General features: G+C 37.5%; 1 protein-coding gene across 1 annotated transcript in view; it reads left to right on the top strand.

The window, feature by feature from the left end:
- Positions 1 to 18,659, top strand: part of LOC139142735 (uncharacterized) — a 51,340-nt gene extending 32,681 nt beyond the window's left edge. Inside the window, exons 2-5 of the mRNA XM_070712845.1 lie at positions 5,612 to 5,699; positions 12,932 to 13,041; positions 17,317 to 17,451; positions 18,098 to 18,659. Of these exons, the coding sequence (XP_070568946.1) occupies positions 5,612 to 5,699; positions 12,932 to 13,041; positions 17,317 to 17,451; positions 18,098 to 18,253 (489 nt within the window). The 3' untranslated portion in view covers positions 18,254 to 18,659. The remainder of the gene's footprint in view (positions 1 to 5,611; positions 5,700 to 12,931; positions 13,042 to 17,316; positions 17,452 to 18,097) is intronic.
- Positions 18,660 to 19,788: the final 1,129 nt, after the last annotated feature.

Raw genomic sequence — 19,788 nt, 5'->3', positions numbered from 1 at the left:
CGTATTTATTTCAGCGCATTGAAATTTATGTGAAATTCTTTGATACATTAATACTAAGGTAGCCTACAACACTTCCATAATATGTTTCTGCAATGGTAAAATTTTCCTTGGGTGAACTCCTGATTGGTGCTTGTTACGATCATAAAGACTTAGATAAAGCGATAAAGGTTAAAGAATATTTATTCTCACTAATATTGCAGATTACATGACACGTAAATAGAAAGTGTCAGTACCATATGGTGCACGACTAGATGGTCGATATGACTTTAGCTTCGAGACAATCTGTATGCAACTTTGTTATGCACTTGAGGATACCAATATATATGTTTTTACTTAACGCCATGTCGTCAAGGTACGGTTAAAGTTGAATTTAGGTAATGTGAAGAATGAATATCTACGAGTGGTTATTTTACAACCAAGGAACTGATATATTTGCTCCGGAGGGGTAAATAGAACAAGTATTATACGGGGAAACTTAAAATACTAACACTGTATTTCATATAGCAATGAACATTTAGTATTATTTGCTTGCTTTACTTTTTCTTGCTGCGATTCTTGTTGTCCCACCGTTTTGATGAATGGATAGGACCACGCAATATCGAGTAAAATGTCATACCCTTCGCAGTTTATTTGTCAAACCTGTGTACAAGTGCGTGTTTTCTCCTTGGCCGCTATCTCCATGGCGATGAATAAGTTCGGCATACCCTTCCTTATCGACGATATCAGGCACCTCTTTTCCACTTAAACTGGTTCTTTGATTTTGTCATAATGTCTGCATCGTGCATTTCATTGTCGTGCTTAGAATCCTTGCCACTTTTAGGATCTCTGTTCGGCCCTTTGATGTTACTGATGACATAATCGGCAGAATTAGACTGTGTACCGTACTGTTCTTTGATCATATTTCGAATGCGTCGACAAGCCTTAAAGAGGAAGAATGTCAGGATACCAATAGTGACAGAGAATAAACCAAGCAACACTCCCATAATGGCCACTGCAATGACGTTGTTATCAGTTGGAAGACGTGATCGCAATTCTACAAGTGATGTTGTAAATACATTAGTAATATCGCTTGACGGCCACACACTATTTTGATGATGAACATCGCTCGCCGACAGTGTTGGGGTTGAACTTGTCGCCTGATAAGCTGTGCTGGCAATGACCAAGACAGTGCTCGCCTTCGTCATGCCTATTTGGTTAACAACTTCGCATTCCACAGACATATCGTGATCTTCATTTGATAAATTATGTACTACAAAGGTTGAATATTTGTTCCAAGTATCAATAACATACCGTCCTTGGCTGCCATCGATCACAGTGTTTTCAAAATGCCACAAAATATCAGTAGCGTTTGGGTTTGCAAACCAATGACAAGTAAATGTCCGCATTCCGCTTTCACTTCCTTGTCCCGTGTCAGTCTGTTGCAGTATAACTTTAGGTTTATACTGGATATCAAATGGACCCACTTCACAAGATCTGTCCAAGTCGTAGGGACTTGAACGTCGTGCAGTACAGGTGAATATGATTCCTTGCTCTGTGTATTGTGGAGACCAGACATAGGACAGATTTAACATCGACACTGATCGCGATAATCTGGTGTTAAGTACCCTATCTATGTCACCTTTTACAGACCATTTCAAGGTTACTTCCGGGTTTCCTTTCTCGCTGGTACATTCCAAACTGACCTCTTCTCCTTCACGTACTGTCGTAGGGACGTTCGTACACTCTGGGTCTGTGATTGGTGGGTCTTTACGAACTACCAGATACACGTCATCAGATCGTAGTATCTCAATTCCAGGTTCACCATTGGTTATATCGTTCACGTAGAATGCATAGACACCGCTGTCTGGTGCGGCATAGTTGTGTTGCACATTCACGATACGTAAGTTATTATCGAATTTAACCTGTCCATTGTCAACACGATACCAGGTTCGTATTGAGTAACGGTTGGTGTCAATGCCAAGTTCAGATGGTGTATCAGTGTAGATGTCTGCCTGCTCACTTATTTCAACTCCGTTCTTACTCCAATGATACCGATAGTAAATGCTAGTATGGTTGATGGTACAGGTGAGAGTGACAGTGTTCAGTTCGTTCGCAGACACATTCATCGGCGTTGTAATGAAGGAAACTTGACCAATCACGAGTTCTACATGTACTGACAATAACGACAGAAACCACAGTAGTTCTAACGGCATTTTGTCAACAACTCAATACAAAGCAGTGACAGGAGAATTGGCAACTCACCTCTGAGCAATGTGAAATTATAAACAAAAATTTCCTCATAGAGGGTCACTTTTGCTTCAGTCACGGTATGCATTGATATGCTAATTTTTATACCATGACCAGGTCAACCATATCTACTTGTTTGTTGAACATGAAACTATGCAATAACTATGCATAGCGCCTCTTGCAGTCGTGTATCAACTAGGAAGAGAATTTTTTCTGTCTTAAACACAAGCGTCACGTGCGCACTTTTCCCGTATACACACCTCGGCTTTATCTTTTTTCACTTTACTCTTTCTTGAACAATACAGTAGCTTTTCCTACCCATGTTGTGGAAACAGATTTCCAATGTAAGGAATAAGTAACGTGTCAGCCATGTTATAGGGGTAAATTATTGGAATACGTAAATAGCATCCCATGGCAGCCAGGGCAAACAAACAAGTAACAAGCAAGCAAACAAACAAGCAAATGAATTTATAAATAGATAAACAAATAAATAAATAAAGGTGAAAACAATAAAATGAACAATAAATTGAACTTTAAATTTTCAAATCAGAGTTCCAGTAAACGGTAACACTAACTGTCGTTTCATATAATTATTGCTATTAAATAATTATTTTATAACATAGATATTTGTATAAATTTCTTTGATACGATAATATTATAGTAAACCTGTTCCAAAATATGTATCTGTAATGATCAAATTTCCTCGGGTGAAACATGCTTTGTGAACTCCTGAATAAATAACTTGGTGATTGTTACTATCCCGCAGGCCTAGAGAAAGCGATTATAGTTAATACATTTAGAATATTGTTACAAATGCTGCACATCACGATGACACCCATGTAGAAGGTGTCAATATCATGTGGTGCAGGCCTAGTTAATCGACATGACTGTAGTGTCGAGACAGTCTACATGCAACTTTGTTATCCATTTGAGGATACCAGCACATGTGTTTTACTTAACGCCATGTCGTTAAGGTACGGTCAGACTTCCAATGCTTCAGAGATCGTTGGTTGGTAATAGAATTCAAAATGAAGCTAGAGTGTGCCTTCCAGTATCTGGTAAATATTTAGTGATTATTGATGGTTACAAGACAAATATCAAATGCATATTAGACAAACCCTTTGACTAGACTGAATTGTACATGCAGCCAAGAGCTTGAAAATCACAGCCATCAACTCTTAGCTTGCATCATAAAGCAATAAACTGACGACAAAGTTATTTTAATGCAGGTCGGTGTAAGATTATTTACTCAAATACGAAACAACCTTGTCAATATTTGGTATCTCGATGACAGTTGTAAGCAATATTGTTGTGTTTTGATGTCGTCGCGAAACAAGTGAGTCATGTGTTGAGTGTTGTTGACAGTGATAAACGCCATGAACGAGTTACATGATACGTCTCTTTCAGATGTACTGGGTGAACCAGTTTCAAGATATGTATTGTTGCATAATATAGCCGAAGTTGAGATGCAAGAGATCTGGCCTGTCAAGTTCGATGAGAATTTCTACGATTTCTCAGAATATTCAACAATATGAGCATGAAATAAAGTTTACATTGTTGTATAGTACAGGCATCAAAACAGAAGTATGCGATGTCGCTATCAAGTATAGGATCAAAAACCAGTGTTGCACAAGACTTTCATTTCTACTGAAATGACAACTTGGCTAAGCTTCAGGTTTAGACTTCTATATAGGCATACCTCAGTATTAAAAGATTACATAAAGACAAAACAAGTGTGACAAGCAAATCAGATGTTTCACTTTCAATGGACATCTTTTATGTTTGCACAAATCAGCAGAGTAATTATACAATATCGAAAGGGTGTTTTAAAGTTCAATCAAATAAATATCAGCCAATATATAGTTACCTTTGATTTACAATATTTTCAGGGAGTATATAATTTGTAACATGCAAATCACCTCCTAATGTGGATAATGTTCCTGATTAATGGCCTATCAATATTGATTCGAGAGACGATACGTCAACGAATAAGCTCTTATCAATGTATCCAACAGTTTTCTGCACATGGTTAATGTAGGGCGTATTTCACTTTGAAAATATCGTGACTGGGTTAAGACACCTGCCACCATTTATCTCAACATTTTATGGAATAGCGACAGCCTCAGATCCATCACTTTCAAAGAGCAGTCTCTCTCTATACTTGTTCCACAGATGCTCGTAATCATAAGTCATCTCCGTCTCTTAGCTATCCATTAAAAGGTCCTGGTATCTATTCTCCAATGTATTAATTTATACCTGGCTGCATCTTATGAGTTTCAGTCAACCTGAGTCTGTTTAAAGATATCTTTGATTTCTGACATGCTCCATGGAGACAGTGGAGATCACTGACAGTCGAACTGTTTGTTCTAACATTATTTTCAGTACATGCATACTATACCTTCAGGTTTGCAGTCGAGCTGAAACCAATGATTATACAGTCTTTCGTGAGTTTCTGCAGCGAACCTAAACCGCCATTAGCTGTAATTTTTCTCGGGTTTTCGCTTCACCTTTCTCCAAAGTCATCGGTATTTCACCGGTTTCGATTTTAAATCAGGACTGATTTCCATTATGAAACAATAGCGTCGGAGCTAGTCCTTGAGAAAAAACTGACGGTAGATATTTTCCGGATAAAATTGATATCCCAACGCCAGGAATTTGTTGTGTTGGGAGATTCCCAGGGGACAAGAAAGTTGGTTTGAGAAGACATTACTCACGGTGTTCATGGTAGATTTGAAATATTTGCATGGTGGCATACTAATAACCATCCTCTACTAATAAAGAATTTATGAATCAGGTCGGATAAATCTTCTAGCCACGCTTTTCACGTTACTATATGCAAACATACATCTCCACTTTAAAAAGATATTCAAGTCTATCTGTAAATCTCCCATCAATAGTTTCTGTGTTATATAACAACGGCATGTACAGATTAAAGGTATACAGTCACCTGTAATCTTAATATGCCCATGTATGGTCAAAGGGGCGTTCCTTGGTATTCAAAATGCCCATGTTAGGGCGCTGTTTTAAAACGGCCACCCGCTTAAAATCTGTGATTGGTTTGATCTTTTCTTTCCATGGTAAACTGTAGCAAAATTGGAACAGGTGACATACCTTTAATACTGAAGTACTGTCCACATAGGGGAAGAGATAATATCTTAAGCTTCCCATGACTACTTGAACGCCTTCCAATCAAATTGCATGGAAAGGGAGCATAAACAGATGATCCTAAATCATAAATCGTAAGCTAATAATAATAATAATAATCTTCTCTTAAGCGTAGTCTGTGAATTACAGATATGTTTGTTTCTCTATCTTTCCGTTATCAAATCGCTAACAAAGACATGTGAACTAATTACAGGCCTTCTTCTCGTTTCATATTTTTCAGAGTCACGAGCTAGCAATATTTGAGTCATGTGTTGTAGACTTTGACATTGGAAACAATGCTGTCACACTTTCGTTACACGATATCTCAGGTAGGTTTGCGGTTGTACTCACGTAATTTATATAACGCCCAACTTTGTTGGTCATATAAAGCTAAACACATTGGCGATGAAAATTGTTCCAATATTTTTGCTTTTTTGTGAGGAAAGCTTCTTTTTTCTACTCGCAAAATCATGTCGAATTGCCAGGCGTTCAACTTTTCGAGCACAGCGTATGTGTGTGAGTAAAATCTGATGTTATTGTCGACAAGTGAATTTTAGTCTAAAACATTTATTGACAATTACATCGCATATCTTGCACAGTGCATCTTAGGAGCAAGGCTGACAACTTTTTCTTCTACCGGTATATACTCCTGAGAAAAAAACACGAAACTTTATTCTCACGTCCCTGGTACGCTTGGAGTATGAGAACACTAGTGTTGGATCGATTTGTTCACATGATCTGTCTTATCGCACGAGTGAAATATATTTCGTTTAACGAATGCTCATTGGCCATTCGCCGTTCCCCACGACCAACGCGTATGTACTATTTGACGAATGGGACTTTGCATACTATGAACCCAGAACTACAACGCGGGCAGACGACACACTTCAAAGTAAGAGAGTTGTGTGAACCTCCCGAATATATAAAACAGGCAAAAGCATAATTTGACGTGATTATTTTGATTTGTAATGCATCGCAAAATAATTATTTCACAATGCTGTCAGGAGTACAACAGTCAGGAGAAAACATTTATCAATACAAACATGTTTCGCACAGCATGTGATGAGAATAAATGAGGATATAAATAAAAGAAAGCCATCGGTCCCATCGGTGTTTCTACGATTAAATAACTTCAATTGCCGGTGTACAAGGGACGAGAGAAAAAGTCCTACACTCCCAGAATGGGCTGAAATGGAATACCTCCTGCTTACCACGGTGTGAGACAGAAATTCCACAAAGCGTGTGAGATATTCCATCTTAGCTCATTAAGGTGTGGGATTCTTCTAGTGTTGTGTCTAGGACAAACGAATGATGAAAATATTACGGAAAGGTAGCGCTTTCGTCCCTTTTGTATTCAGTGCTCGTAATTAGATTAAAGCTTTACCGTGCCTTATTTTTTTGCTGACGATATTCTTCTTTCATGCAAGGAGAAAAAGGAGTAGTATAGTGGACCGCCAACGAAAGTGAATCGCCGAACTCCGTAGGCGCTCACCGCATGACGGTTCTTCATTTAAACTAAACTTTTGAGCGCATGTTTTCCTCCGCGGTCATAATGCGAAATATGGCACCATGTCCCTGAAATATGTTTTCATTATTGGGTCATCTGCATGAAAAGCTACAAATATATTTTGTATACTTCGCTACACACGTTCTGTCCCTTCAATAAATGTGGACGAAATGACTGGCCCACTTTCTCGTCTTCCGTCGGTCTGGGAATGGGTCTTCGAAGTCTTTCTGTTAGCTTCGAAGCAGAATTTACACTGGTAAATCGAAAGAGAAAGACATTAACTTTTGCTTTAACTTCCTCAATGAAACCATCAATCATACTCTTTCAAAATCAAGAATAGAAATTAGGGGTCACCGTGTAAAGTTTGGTACTAGAGAAACAAAGAACAATAACATTAATTTTATAGATATTTGAAATTCAAAATGGCCGCCACCGCTGTGTTAACTCTATTATGAAAGATAAAAGATTTGATTATCCGAAAAAATAAGACGATAAAAACTTTTCTTACTCTAAGAGCTTTAAAATGAGCCCCCACAAGTGATAGACCAGAAAAGAATTGGAAAAGTTTGAGAGTCTGAATATCTGTCCTTGGGCGCATTCTGAGAAACCGTCTGGCACTGTCAAGCAAATGTTTGCGAACGAACAAATAGCTTCACTTAAAGCCTAACGTACGCTTGAAAATTGAGAGCGTGTCTCATATGTGCAGAGGGTTGGTAAATCACTCTTTCAAATTCGGGTAAGAGTCCAATAGACCATAACGGAAATCAACTACTCGCTGGTTTAACTTCTCTACAGCACACAACCCGAAACAGGAAGCAATTTGAGCATCAACTATTAAAACCAGGCGACTTGGTTTACGACTCAAAAGAACCCCATCACCTGCAGGTTCTAAATCAAACGAACAGCTATGTGCGCAGCTGTGAAACGCTGTATACAAGACACATGATCTATTTACGAAATAACGACGAGTAAATTTATCGTATCGTTAGAAACTTCTGCGATGGCCGTAATTTTAAGAGTACTGAAGCTGTGTCGTCGACTTGGGTTGATGGTCTAAGCACGACGACTCTGCAATCAAATAAAAATAATTAATTGCAATTATGTCGAGAGTTTATCACGATTTGATTGGGATCATTTGTGATCGGGTTGCAAGGTTATTTGACTTTGAACTTGTAACGCCCAGGCCACTAGTAAGGCTGCGTTCACAAAAACCGCTGGGGGCGCTGGAGGGATTCAGGGGGATACGAAAATTTAGGGGGTAGTGTAGGGGGACTTGAAAGTTTTACACTGCCCATAGGGGAGATCTGAATTTTTTTGGTTCCTTTTTTACCTTTATATTTTCCAATTCCAAGGTTTGTTAGGTAATTCAATGAACAATGAATAACATTTTAATGTCACCCAATTGTTCTAATGTTAGTAATAATTAAACAAAATCGAGAATTATTTTGTCACGTCTCACGACTTTTATCTCAAAAAAATCTAAACATCTATGATTTTTCGTAAAAAAACCAAACAAGTTGGCCTAATAACGGGGCAGAAGCTGCAACTGTTGATAATTTTTCAATATTTCTATGCAATATATCAAATACAGTTTCTTGCTGTCTCCCTACAGTACACTGAAACACTGACACAATATTCAGTTTGTCAACAAACCCTGTATATATAAATATGTATTAGCTGATAATTGAATTAGAGTTGAGACTGAAAGTCATTTGTCAATGGTACAAATGCACAGTACACATACACATGCTGTGTTGGCAAGCTGAATACTGGACGGTTCAACATGCTGTAGGGAATAGAACAAGAACATGGTTGTATCAAGTGAACAAAATACTGTCAAAACAATCAAAGTTAATACAGCCACTGCCTTGCTACTGCAGTGTCACTGTGACACTGACAATAATGACAGTCAAAGGTAATGACAGTCAAAGCTCTGACCATAGGGGGTTGTAGAAATGTCCGTCCCAAGGGGTAGGGGTGTCTTGGTCTTCGCACAGGTTTCTTCTTGATATAGTTTATTTTATTTTAATACGTTTGACTATGGCATGTATTTCCAGTAAACATTTATACTGCCAACCTTTGGTGTCTGTTATGGTTTTGTAACGTTTTTTTCTCCGTCCGCGTTCGCTGTGTCACGTACTTGTCCTTTGACAATCTTTCAAATGTCACTGTGCTAGCGCTGCGCCTATTACCTGATGCGTTTGATTGCCTAATGTGCCAATGCAAGCAAGGGTAAATTACTAATCTGTGGATGCTGTCACCAGATTATCACAGGATTAAGTTTGACAAAGTCAACAACGAACGCACCAGCAAGGTATAACTGAAGACAGTTATAACTGAAGACAGTTATACCTTGCTGGTGCGTTCATTGTTGACTTTGTCAAAGTGAATCCGGTGATAATCTGGTGACAGCGTAGACAGATTAGTAATTTACCTTTGCTTGCTTTGGCGCATAGGCAATCAAACGCATCAGACAAAAGACGCAGCACAGTGACAAAACTTCGCGTAAGATTGTCAAAGGACAAATACGTGACACAGCAAACGCGGACGGAGAAAAAAAACGTTACAAAACCAGTGCTAACATAAGACCAAGGCACCAAAGGTTGGCAGTTTAAATGTTTATTAGCAAGACATATCATAGTCAAACGTATTAAAATAAAGTAAACTATATCAAGAAGAACTGCTGAGACCAATACACCCCTACCCCTTACCCTGGGGACGGACATTTCTACAACCCCCTATGCTCTGACTCTGATGTGGTCGAAGAAGAGTTTGGGTCAATTGACGCTCATGACAGTGAAATATACTTGTACATAAGATCAGACCAGAGAGTTTAAAGAAAAAAGGTGGGGTCATCATGCTTGATTTACTAAATTTTCACATTCTCATCATAAAATAACACAAAGTAAAACTTTGAACAGTAAAGAAACTAATTTGAATAAAAAAAATGTGTGACTGAATGGAATAATTTATTTTCTACCAAATTTGCCATTATTACACCCAAAATTTTAGAGATTAAAACGTTTATTTTATGGTATATTTTGATCTTCCAGTATTGTCAATTTTGAGCAGCATGTAAGTCATTTATCTCTTACTGTTGAAATAGTATTTTGGTCGGTTACTGTGCTCAGTTTTTGACAATTTTGTAAAATGTAGCCAAGAATTCACAATTTGCATACTCTCTCATGATCGTCACCTTGTGTGCTCCACAGCAGGTACCACTGACCTGGCCAGAGTTGGATTGAAATCCACTGATACTTTTTAAAATTAATCGATTTAAGAACTTGCCTTAGGAATATGGCTCTACAAACTGCTAATAACAAGTAGTGTCGAAAATCAGCGAGTGGAACTGCCTAATACATGTTTATTTTAATTCTTTGCGTGCATCCCTAATAAGTATGCGGCTATACGATAAGTTGAATTCTAGTCCCGACTGGAATCAGTTGTCAACGATGCAACGTTAACTTCACCATGCACTGAATTCGATAGGACGACACTAACACTTTGTATTTCAGCGTTCGCAAGCTTTAGGGAGGGGAATAAGAATTAATTCAAGAACAAAATTTAAAAAATACAGCGTCAAAAATACAGCTATTATAACATTAAGTACGCATTATAGATGATTCAATGCGGCATCGTCGATAAGACGACGTCGACGCTGTTTATATTGTCGTACTCGGCTGACGACCTGACACAAAAACGAATAACTCCTACATAGAGATCTGCATGTTTGAGCCGTGTCTACTAAATTTTGTAATAAGTGGCCATAGAGTGTGAGGTATAAGCATACTGATCGGTCGTAGCTGTTCCTTTTCGAGAATATCAATAATTAATATTTTATAATGGAAACAGAGAGATTAGTTGATAGCGAAACTTGAGAAACTACAGGAAAATATACGCATCTTGCAATATGAGAGCTTTTAGTGTAGATCAATTTCACATTCACATTCACAAAATATGGGACTTTATTGTACAGACATTATGGATTAGAAAGAAAAATTACCTCAGATTTACCTATATTTGAATTTATCAAATCTGTCGGCGGTTGATTAATTCAAATTGTCACATTCTCCAGCAAAGAAGACCGCGAAAAGTTAATCTGCTTGAGAGATGTCAATGTCCTTACAAGGAGTTGACGGGTAAAGATTTATAAGATTGTGAAAGTCGGAGATTTTGTGCTTGGGGCATACTCTGTCCTGATATTATGCATGGATGGGAAATTTGATCCTGATTTCAGCTGTCTACGCCTGTAAAAGTCTCTAAAGAGTGCAGATTGTATTATTTCATTTTCTCACTCGAAGAAAAACGTGCATAGGACAGAGCGTTAACAGCAAACATCGCATGTAACACGAGACAAAATTGAAAGACATTGTTTGCGTGGGCTGTTCAGACGTGAATTTCAATCCTTCCAGACATTGTTTATCCAAATACGGCTATTGCTTTTTTATATGCAAGAATATGTCCTATATAAAATACGGATTGATCCGATTTTGCAATGAAAGGCAGTATGTGTGATAACAGATGTTTTTAATCTATAAAAAACTAGAAGTCGGAATTTCTGTTTCGAAACTTGTAACACGATTTTACAGAACAGTATAATTTATCATGTCAAACCACACACTGTGCTCAAATTATGATGACGTATACTGTGCATACATTGCCGTGCAGCAGTTAACCTATAAGTTGGAATGTCACAAATATGCACAGTGGTGATACCATTGTAACAGAATGTGGGTCGAATTGAATGAGCGGTTTGTCTAAATCATATCGCACAAACAAGCTATATCGGTGCCGACAAATACGCAAACTATTATGCCGGGAATAATATGTACCTTGCTAAGATGACACATTACCGTACAACCTCGGGCGTTTGAATTGGGGGGTTCGAATCAGAACGCATTTTATAAGTTTTCCTATCATAGTACAATTAGTTTGAAAAATCAATCTCCATAATTCGTAATTTGCATAAAATTAGAAATTGCTAAATTATGTTTATATGACACACACACACACACACACACACACACACACACACACACACACTCTCTCTCTCTCTCTCTCTCTCTCTCTCTCTCTCTCTCTCTCTCTCTCTCTCTCTCTCTCTCTCTCTCTCATACATATATGTAGGGAGAAAAGTATGTAGTAGTAATTTTCATGTATTGACAACCACTGTATTTTTCTTATATTTCTTCGTTTGCTTTTTTCCTTACCACGCCACAACAAAACTGCCATGGTAGCCTGGCTTGTAACAATAGTAATTTAAGCCTGTTTTGAAACGCAAAGACCCTAATAACTTAACATCACCGAAAATTTTAAAAAATATGTATATTCTGAAATTATTGATTATGGTTTCACTTTATTACGTCACATGGCGGCACTGTCACAAACACAAATGAAATAGTTCATATTCTGGAGGTGTGTAAGTACTCCCAAGTCCTAAGTCATAGTTTCACCGTAACCAGGCTATGGTTCTGCACTGACATCGAGGCGAGAAATAATTTGCTAAATTTAAACGTCCGATCGCTTCATGAAAATTGAATTGCGAGAAGTAGTCTTCAATTATGAGACAAAAACGGAAGTAATTTGATTACACAAGGATGCGTTTTAATAAATTCCTTACATGATTTATTAGTGCCTTGATCGCTTGTCGTTGTAACCAACATTCTTGTCAGCTGGTTTTTTTCCATTAAATTTCAATGATTTACGCCCCAAATGAGTTGCTGATGTTTAATTAATGATCACACAAACTACCATAAATCAACCGACAACAGATCCCATATTGTGACATTAATCTGAAATTAGGGATTTCTTTCTTGCCTTTGCCTATCCGCCAAAAGGGAAACATATGAGAGAAGATAACCTGTTTGAAATAAAAGCCAGGATGAGAATAATTGTACGCCCGAGGCAGGCTGTAAAACAGCCAATTAAAGAAAAGCAAGACGCGAACCAACAATTTGCAAATTTGATTTGATGCTTCTAATGATATTTCCGATCACTTGAAATATTGTTTGTTGTATGTGTATATTTAAGTGACCGCATTTTCATTTTATATAGGTCAGGAAGACTATGAAAGCATGCGAAATTTGACGTATGCCGATGCCGACGCCTTCGTTGTGTGCTACGATGTGTCAAGGCGGGAGACGATCAAACATGTTGAATTGAAGGTAGGTGAACAAAAGTCAGCTGTATAGCGCCCTCTTTCGTCCTTATTTCTTGAATTTTTTTCTTATTCTGAATTTTAATAGCATAATATATGGATTTCTTTGACTGATGTTAAAAGTTAAGTTTCTCTCGGAAAATATGCTGACTTTCTTCCGGAACTTTTTCAGTTTTGAGCGTAAAGCAGTGCTGACGAAGACGTCGGAAGAATCTTCAATATGCAATAGAAAGATAAAGGAAAAATGTCAAAATTACTGTTGTATTTTGAAAGTGGTATAGACTCATATGAGTTATGTAAATTCTTCATGACAAGATCACTGTCTTCAGTGTCCCTTCTTGTGCTATCTTGAAGATTTCCTAAATATTTGTAAACAAATGAGACAGGAAGATTGAAAGATTACAACTTTCTAATGGACAAAACTATGAGAAGAATGATTGGTATGGTAGAGACGTGTCCAAAGATTCGATTTCGTCCGCTATGAAAATTCCAGGGCCAGCTGGTTCGTGCTTGCGCAAAAATCACATGAGCTCGACTACATTTAACGTAATCGATTGAGGTTCTTTTCGTCATTAAGTGAATACTTGTAATATTTGGCATTTTCACAGTATGCTCACTACACACAGCGAGCTAGTATATACGCAGACATATCCCTTCATTCAACTGGAACGTACCTCACATCTTGCATTGTATAATTCCCAGACGATTATTCATGGCCAAGGACGGATAATAATTACGATGGGTTTTGTACCAAACAATATCAAATCATGTATAGTGACCGATTAGTTTTATGTCAAACGATTCACCAGTAAATGTTTGATTCACAGCTAAGGAAATGAAAATACATGAAAAGAATCCTATAATACCGCCACTAGGCTACGATAACTTTCTTTCTTTCTTCTTTTTGTTTTTGGAAAATTGTTTATTTCGAAAATCCGTCTTACCCAATAATCTCCTTAACCAAGTAATTTTCCGCATATTATAAAATATACATCTTTAGAACTAGAAATGGGAGAAATTTCCAGCTGCTATGTGCTTTTTAGTTGTTTACGTGTTCAAGAAAGAAAGTGAAGAAAGCGCCCCATCTATACCAAGCCCGTAATCACATATCACATATGTTAGCATATCACATATGTTAATCACATATGTTAGCCTCAGAGGTGTTCTCCTGTCGGGTCAGCATATATACTGCATAAGAATATTGTTCAGCGACCAGGTCTTCTTGTTGACATTGCAAAATGTAATATGTCGGTGTTGATGCTATAATCATTGATAAAGGCGATCGCATAAGTTCATCGATGAGACTAACTTCATGATAAGTCTTACAATGAACCGAATGGAGAATATGGTGTCATCAAACATAAACGATACATTTGATTTTGGAGTCCTGGTCGCGAAATAGTTATTCCTCATCGGACAATTGGGCCCTACACAGAATTATCGTCACGCGAGATCCCATGCTGTGACAAAAGAGAGAGAAAACAGTATCCTTAAAGGGCTATTTCCTAAGCCGTCCTTACATATCAACAACGACTCTCAACTCCTGTGATTTATCCATTCTCGATATTCCAGAATTCACGACAAAAGTGTCTCATTATTCTGAATTAGTTCTTTCATATCGGTTTTGGCTCATCATGTAGTAATCTTGCCGTGTGGTGGCGCTTTGACACTTCCAAATTTCCGAGAAGCTGCGACATAGCCCAGATCAATGTGGATACATCCCCGGGCGGGAGATAGGTGATAATATTGTCTTTACTAGAGATATTATTGAATACGCTAATTTTACTGATAAACCTCTTATTGTCATAAGTCTTGACCAAACAAAAGCTTTTGACAGGTTAAACAGAGACTTCCTCTTTCAAGTCCTTGACAAATTCAACTTTGGCACTGACTTTATCAAGTGGATAAAAATTCTTTATAATAATACTACATGCAAAATTAAGTGTAATGGCTTTCTTTCTCGCAGTATTCAACTTCAGAATGGTGTGAGACAAGGGTGCCCCTTATCACCGTTACTGTATATCATGGCAGCAGAAGTGCTAGCCGAAAATATTCGTAAAGATGACAGCATATCAGGATTCATACTACCAGACAAACAAGAGGAAAAAATTAAGAGTTTTGCAGATGATACGACTCTTTACTTGAGAAATTTGAAAAGCATTACTCAGTCATTGAAAATGTTCAACAAATATGAAAAAGCAACAGGTGCAAAGCTGAACAAAAAGAAATCCAAAGGTTTATGGGCTGGGAGTTTTAAAAACCGCACTGATTCAGTGGAAGGGATCGATTTTTCAAACAAGGTTTTACAGATCTTGGGAGTTGGGTTTGGAAACAGTAACACATCTAGAGAAAACTGGAAAACAGTGATGGAAAAATTTACGAATTGCCTTAAGATCTGGAATACTAGAAATCTGTCATTTAAAGGCAGAGCAATAGTAGCTAATATGCTGGCTGCATCAAAATTATGGTACCTGGCATCATTTGATCACGTACCTAAGGAAGCAAATAGTAAATTATGGAAATTTATTTGGAGAGGTAAACGAGAAGTTATAAAAAGGGGTATTTTCATTCAAAGATATGATGACTGTGGCAAAAAAGTTGTCGACATTGAAGAAAAAATTAATGCACTCCAATTAAAGTGGCTTATGAAACTATTTGAGAAAAATCCAGATAAGGGACCCCTAAATGGGCCAGCTTATCGAAATATTTCATAGCGAGTTATGACAATAAACTTAATAGTGATTATCACTACCTCCATCTCAATTTCAAAGTCAACAACAAACGAACCCCAATGGTGTATGGGGATATGTTAAATACCTGGAAGTCACTTAGACTTACAAGAGTGAATCTGCCAACATCAAAACAGAATCTTCTTAGAGAAGTTCTGTGGTATAACGACAATATTAAGAATGAAGGAAGTGTCCTCTTTTATGACAAATGGTCAAAGAGTGGAATTTTAAGGCTTAGGGATATCTGGAATGATGACAGAAATGACTGGCTTCAACAATGGGAAATAATTGCAAAAATTAGAGGAGGTACAAATAGACATGTGCAAGAGGAAATCAAAACAGAGTATGAAAACACTCCTCAATGCTATTCCAGATTCCTGGAAACAAATCATCTCTTCAAACATCAAAATGAAGAAAACTATGATATTTTAGACTTAGAGAATTATGGTCTGACAAAAAGTGAGGTCAAAACCAAGTCACTTTATTGGAAATTAGTTGATAAGAAATGGCATGCAGTCAGAGGTCAGATTGGTCAAAAATGGGCTGAGAATCTAAGTCTTACTGACAGTTACAAAGCTACTCTATTCAGCCGTCTTAATTCAACAGGAATTGTCAGCAATTCAGTAAATGATTTAAATTGGAAGATTTTCCATCGAGGCCTAGTCACAGGAATCTTGGCCAAAACTTTCAATTTAAGTGATGGGAAATGCCATATTTGTGGCCAAGAAGAAACACTGGAACACATCTTATTTGAGTGTAAATATGTTAAAGAAAACTGGCAGAAATGTATTTCTTTCTTTGTCAGAAACCACAACTTTGATAATAATATCAATATCAAAAGATTAGCAATTGCAGGAATCGAAAATGATAATAATGCAACATCTGACATTATTTACTGTATTACTTCCTTTGTAAAATATACAGTTTGGAATATTCGAAATTCGGTTTAATACTCTTGATGGGATTAAAGTTTCCCTTCAATCCTATGTCATGCAATTGAAATGTCATCTCTCCTCATGGATGAATACTTTATATTTCACTTATAAGATGATGAACAAAACTGAGGATTTTATCACAAAGTTTTCAAGCCTTGTAAGACTTGAAGGAGAAGAATGCATCCTGAATGCATTCATATGATGATCTTTGTAATCAAACAGCTAATTATTTGTTTTTTCACACAAGACGCATTGTAATTTTAACGCATTCACAGTTATGTAGATTTGTTTTATTTGTGACTATGTTGAAATAAATTTATCTTTTTCAAAAAAAATAAAGAAGCTGCGACATGTGTGCATGACAAAGGACAACCGAGAGTTGGTGTGACCACGATTACACAACGCAGTATGAATATTGACCCTTCTTGCAATATTTTGTGAGTGAGAGGGAATTCCACCCACAAATGGTAAGAGAAGAAATACCTAACATTAGACGGTGTATTTCTGTCTCACACGAGATAGAAAAGATTCTCAATTTACGTTCCAGATATCGATATTTAAAACAGAAGAATTACAATGAGGATAATAAACGTATAATTGTTTCTCTTTTCTTCGCAGTGGCTGCCGGAAATACGTAAACGATGTGGCAAAGACATTCCTTTCGTCTTGGTCGGATGTAAAGCGGATCTCAGACAAAAACTACACAACAATGATCTCCACAAGAAAGCTTTAGATATGGTGAATCCCAAGGAGGTGGGTTCGCCGCGGCCGTCCCTCGTAAACGTTAATAACCAATCCAACCCCCATTTTCCAGTGTACAAATCAAACTTAGTCATGAACACTAGTAGGCCAGGGCAAAACCACAAAAAATCCACAAAGTTATGAATGTGAAGGGACGGACTAGAATTTGGAAGGAGCATTCACAAGAAATACGAAGCATAACTATTTCAGGCAGACTATATAACTCAGGCATTAGAGTCAAATTGTTTCGTCCGCAGTGTGCAAGAAAAAAATGTTTTGCCTTAAACTTTTTCTTTTAATTCTCTACTATCTGTGCTTGAAAGTGCAGATGTGAACAACTGTGTTACAAATATATTGGAATTTCACTCAAACATATAAATTACACTTAACTTTAAAAGTTTTCCATAACAAAACTTGTCATATATGTGCATTTATATGAATACATTGTTAAACATTGACTTCAAGGCTGATATCAGTTTCTTGACAAAAAATGATAGTGTTACCTGTACAACTGCAAGCCCTACTAAATTTTGCAGCTATTTTTCATTTTAATTTTGAATCGCCAATTGTATTATCTAGTACCTAACTGTCCAACTTCTCGGTTGTTGATCTTTCCGAATTTACAGGAAAATATTATTATTATTATTACCTTTTCCAGATCGAGAGAATTGCTGAAAAATGCGGTGCATATTCACACTATGAATGCTCAGCCAAAACTGGACGCAACGTTCACCCGATCTTCGAAGCCCTGACCAGAGCCTGGCTGGAATCGAGGGAGGACTTGTACGATTTCTTCACAGATATATACGTATAGCATGAACGGTGTTCATTCAGGCTTTGTACATTTACTGAGATTGCTGTCGTTTGATCAGAGGAATAGATCTTGTAGGGCGGAGTGTGTCGACAATACCGTGACGGGACACCTGAAGTTCACGGCTAGCGTGGCGGCAGCACATGCAGAGCCTCTTGCTGGATAAACTCTGAGGGCGCTCTTCTGAACGCTGCACCGTGATCAGCCCCGTTGACTGAGCCGGGCACCTTCATGTTGTTCCCTAAATAAGTCGTTAGAAAATACATGTTATACTTGCGATTAATTTAACCCAGATTATATACTGTACATAAGACTTTTCAGATTTAATTGACTGTTTGAAACAGAGCAAGTTAGCAGTCAGTGTTAAAAAGTGGTGCCAAATAGATTTGGTACAAGAATTAAAATTAAACTCATTGTACGTAAATAACGCGACTTAAATAATCGAGGTAGGTGACTTTTGCTTTTTCTGTGGAAACATCTCCCATTATAGACTACCGGTATCTTTCAAAATAGCAATGTATTCTGGGTAGTTTGTGTGTCCATTCAGTATAAATGGCGATCATAGCGACAGGTAGTTCACAGCAAAACTGCGTAAAAATATTTTCATGTCTGTATATATTGTGTGTTGACATAATTTCAACACGTGAAGCCTTGATTTTTGTATATGTACCGCTATAAATGTTCCAAAAATCCCACTTGGACATTGATCGGATTCTTACAATTGGCAAACAAGCAAAATGATAAACAAAAAAGCAATTTGGAACGAAATAATGTTTTTGAAAATATTTTCCGTTGCACATTCACATCATTTCCCCGTGAATCAACACAACCACATTTCTAACACTTATACTGAATTTATATCAGTCGATGCAACGAACAGTGTTTGACAGTCTATCTACAGAACCACTTTGGAGCTTTTTGTTGATCACGAAATATTAATTGTTTCTGCTCGTTTACAAAACGTTTTGTTCGAGTTCCTGAGTATTTTATTTCCTTTCGGGAAAGAGTGCTATCTGCGAGAAAAGAGTTTAACATGAAAACGCAACAAGCTTTCCAACTTCACAAATCTAGCAAAACTTATGATAAGTGCGATGGTTAACATAACCTGATGATTCCGTAATCATATGCGATGGCGCCCTCACTGTCGAATACTTGCGAACACTCCGCCGATAACTTTTTGTGTCATATAGTTATTCCTGTTTTGAACAAATTAAGATATGCCACTATATGCTGTACTTTGAGACCAATATGTTTGACAGTGTGTCGACCCTATCTCTTTCATTCGCACACGCCTTCACTGTGGTCACACGTCATGTGTCAGAGACAGATCTCTCAGGACGAGAATGGGTAAGAGTAGTTACTTAAACTTGAAGGTATGTAACTGGACTGGCCCCAGCCGCTTTGCTTTTCTCGGCAGCTGAGTTACTTACTGGCAAAGATGTGGGCCAAGGAGTTCACCCAACGGTCTACGCAACAGCCATTAGTACGACGGTCTGCTGATGTTTCCTTCAATTTATTTTGTGTTTTGATACTTATTG

The sequence above is a fragment of the Ptychodera flava genome, chromosome 10 (genome assembly GCF_041260155.1).
Source record: "Ptychodera flava strain L36383 chromosome 10, AS_Pfla_20210202, whole genome shotgun sequence".
Classification (NCBI taxonomy): Eukaryota; Metazoa; Hemichordata; class Enteropneusta; family Ptychoderidae; genus Ptychodera; species Ptychodera flava.
This window is presented reverse-complemented; position numbering and strand designations above follow the sequence as displayed.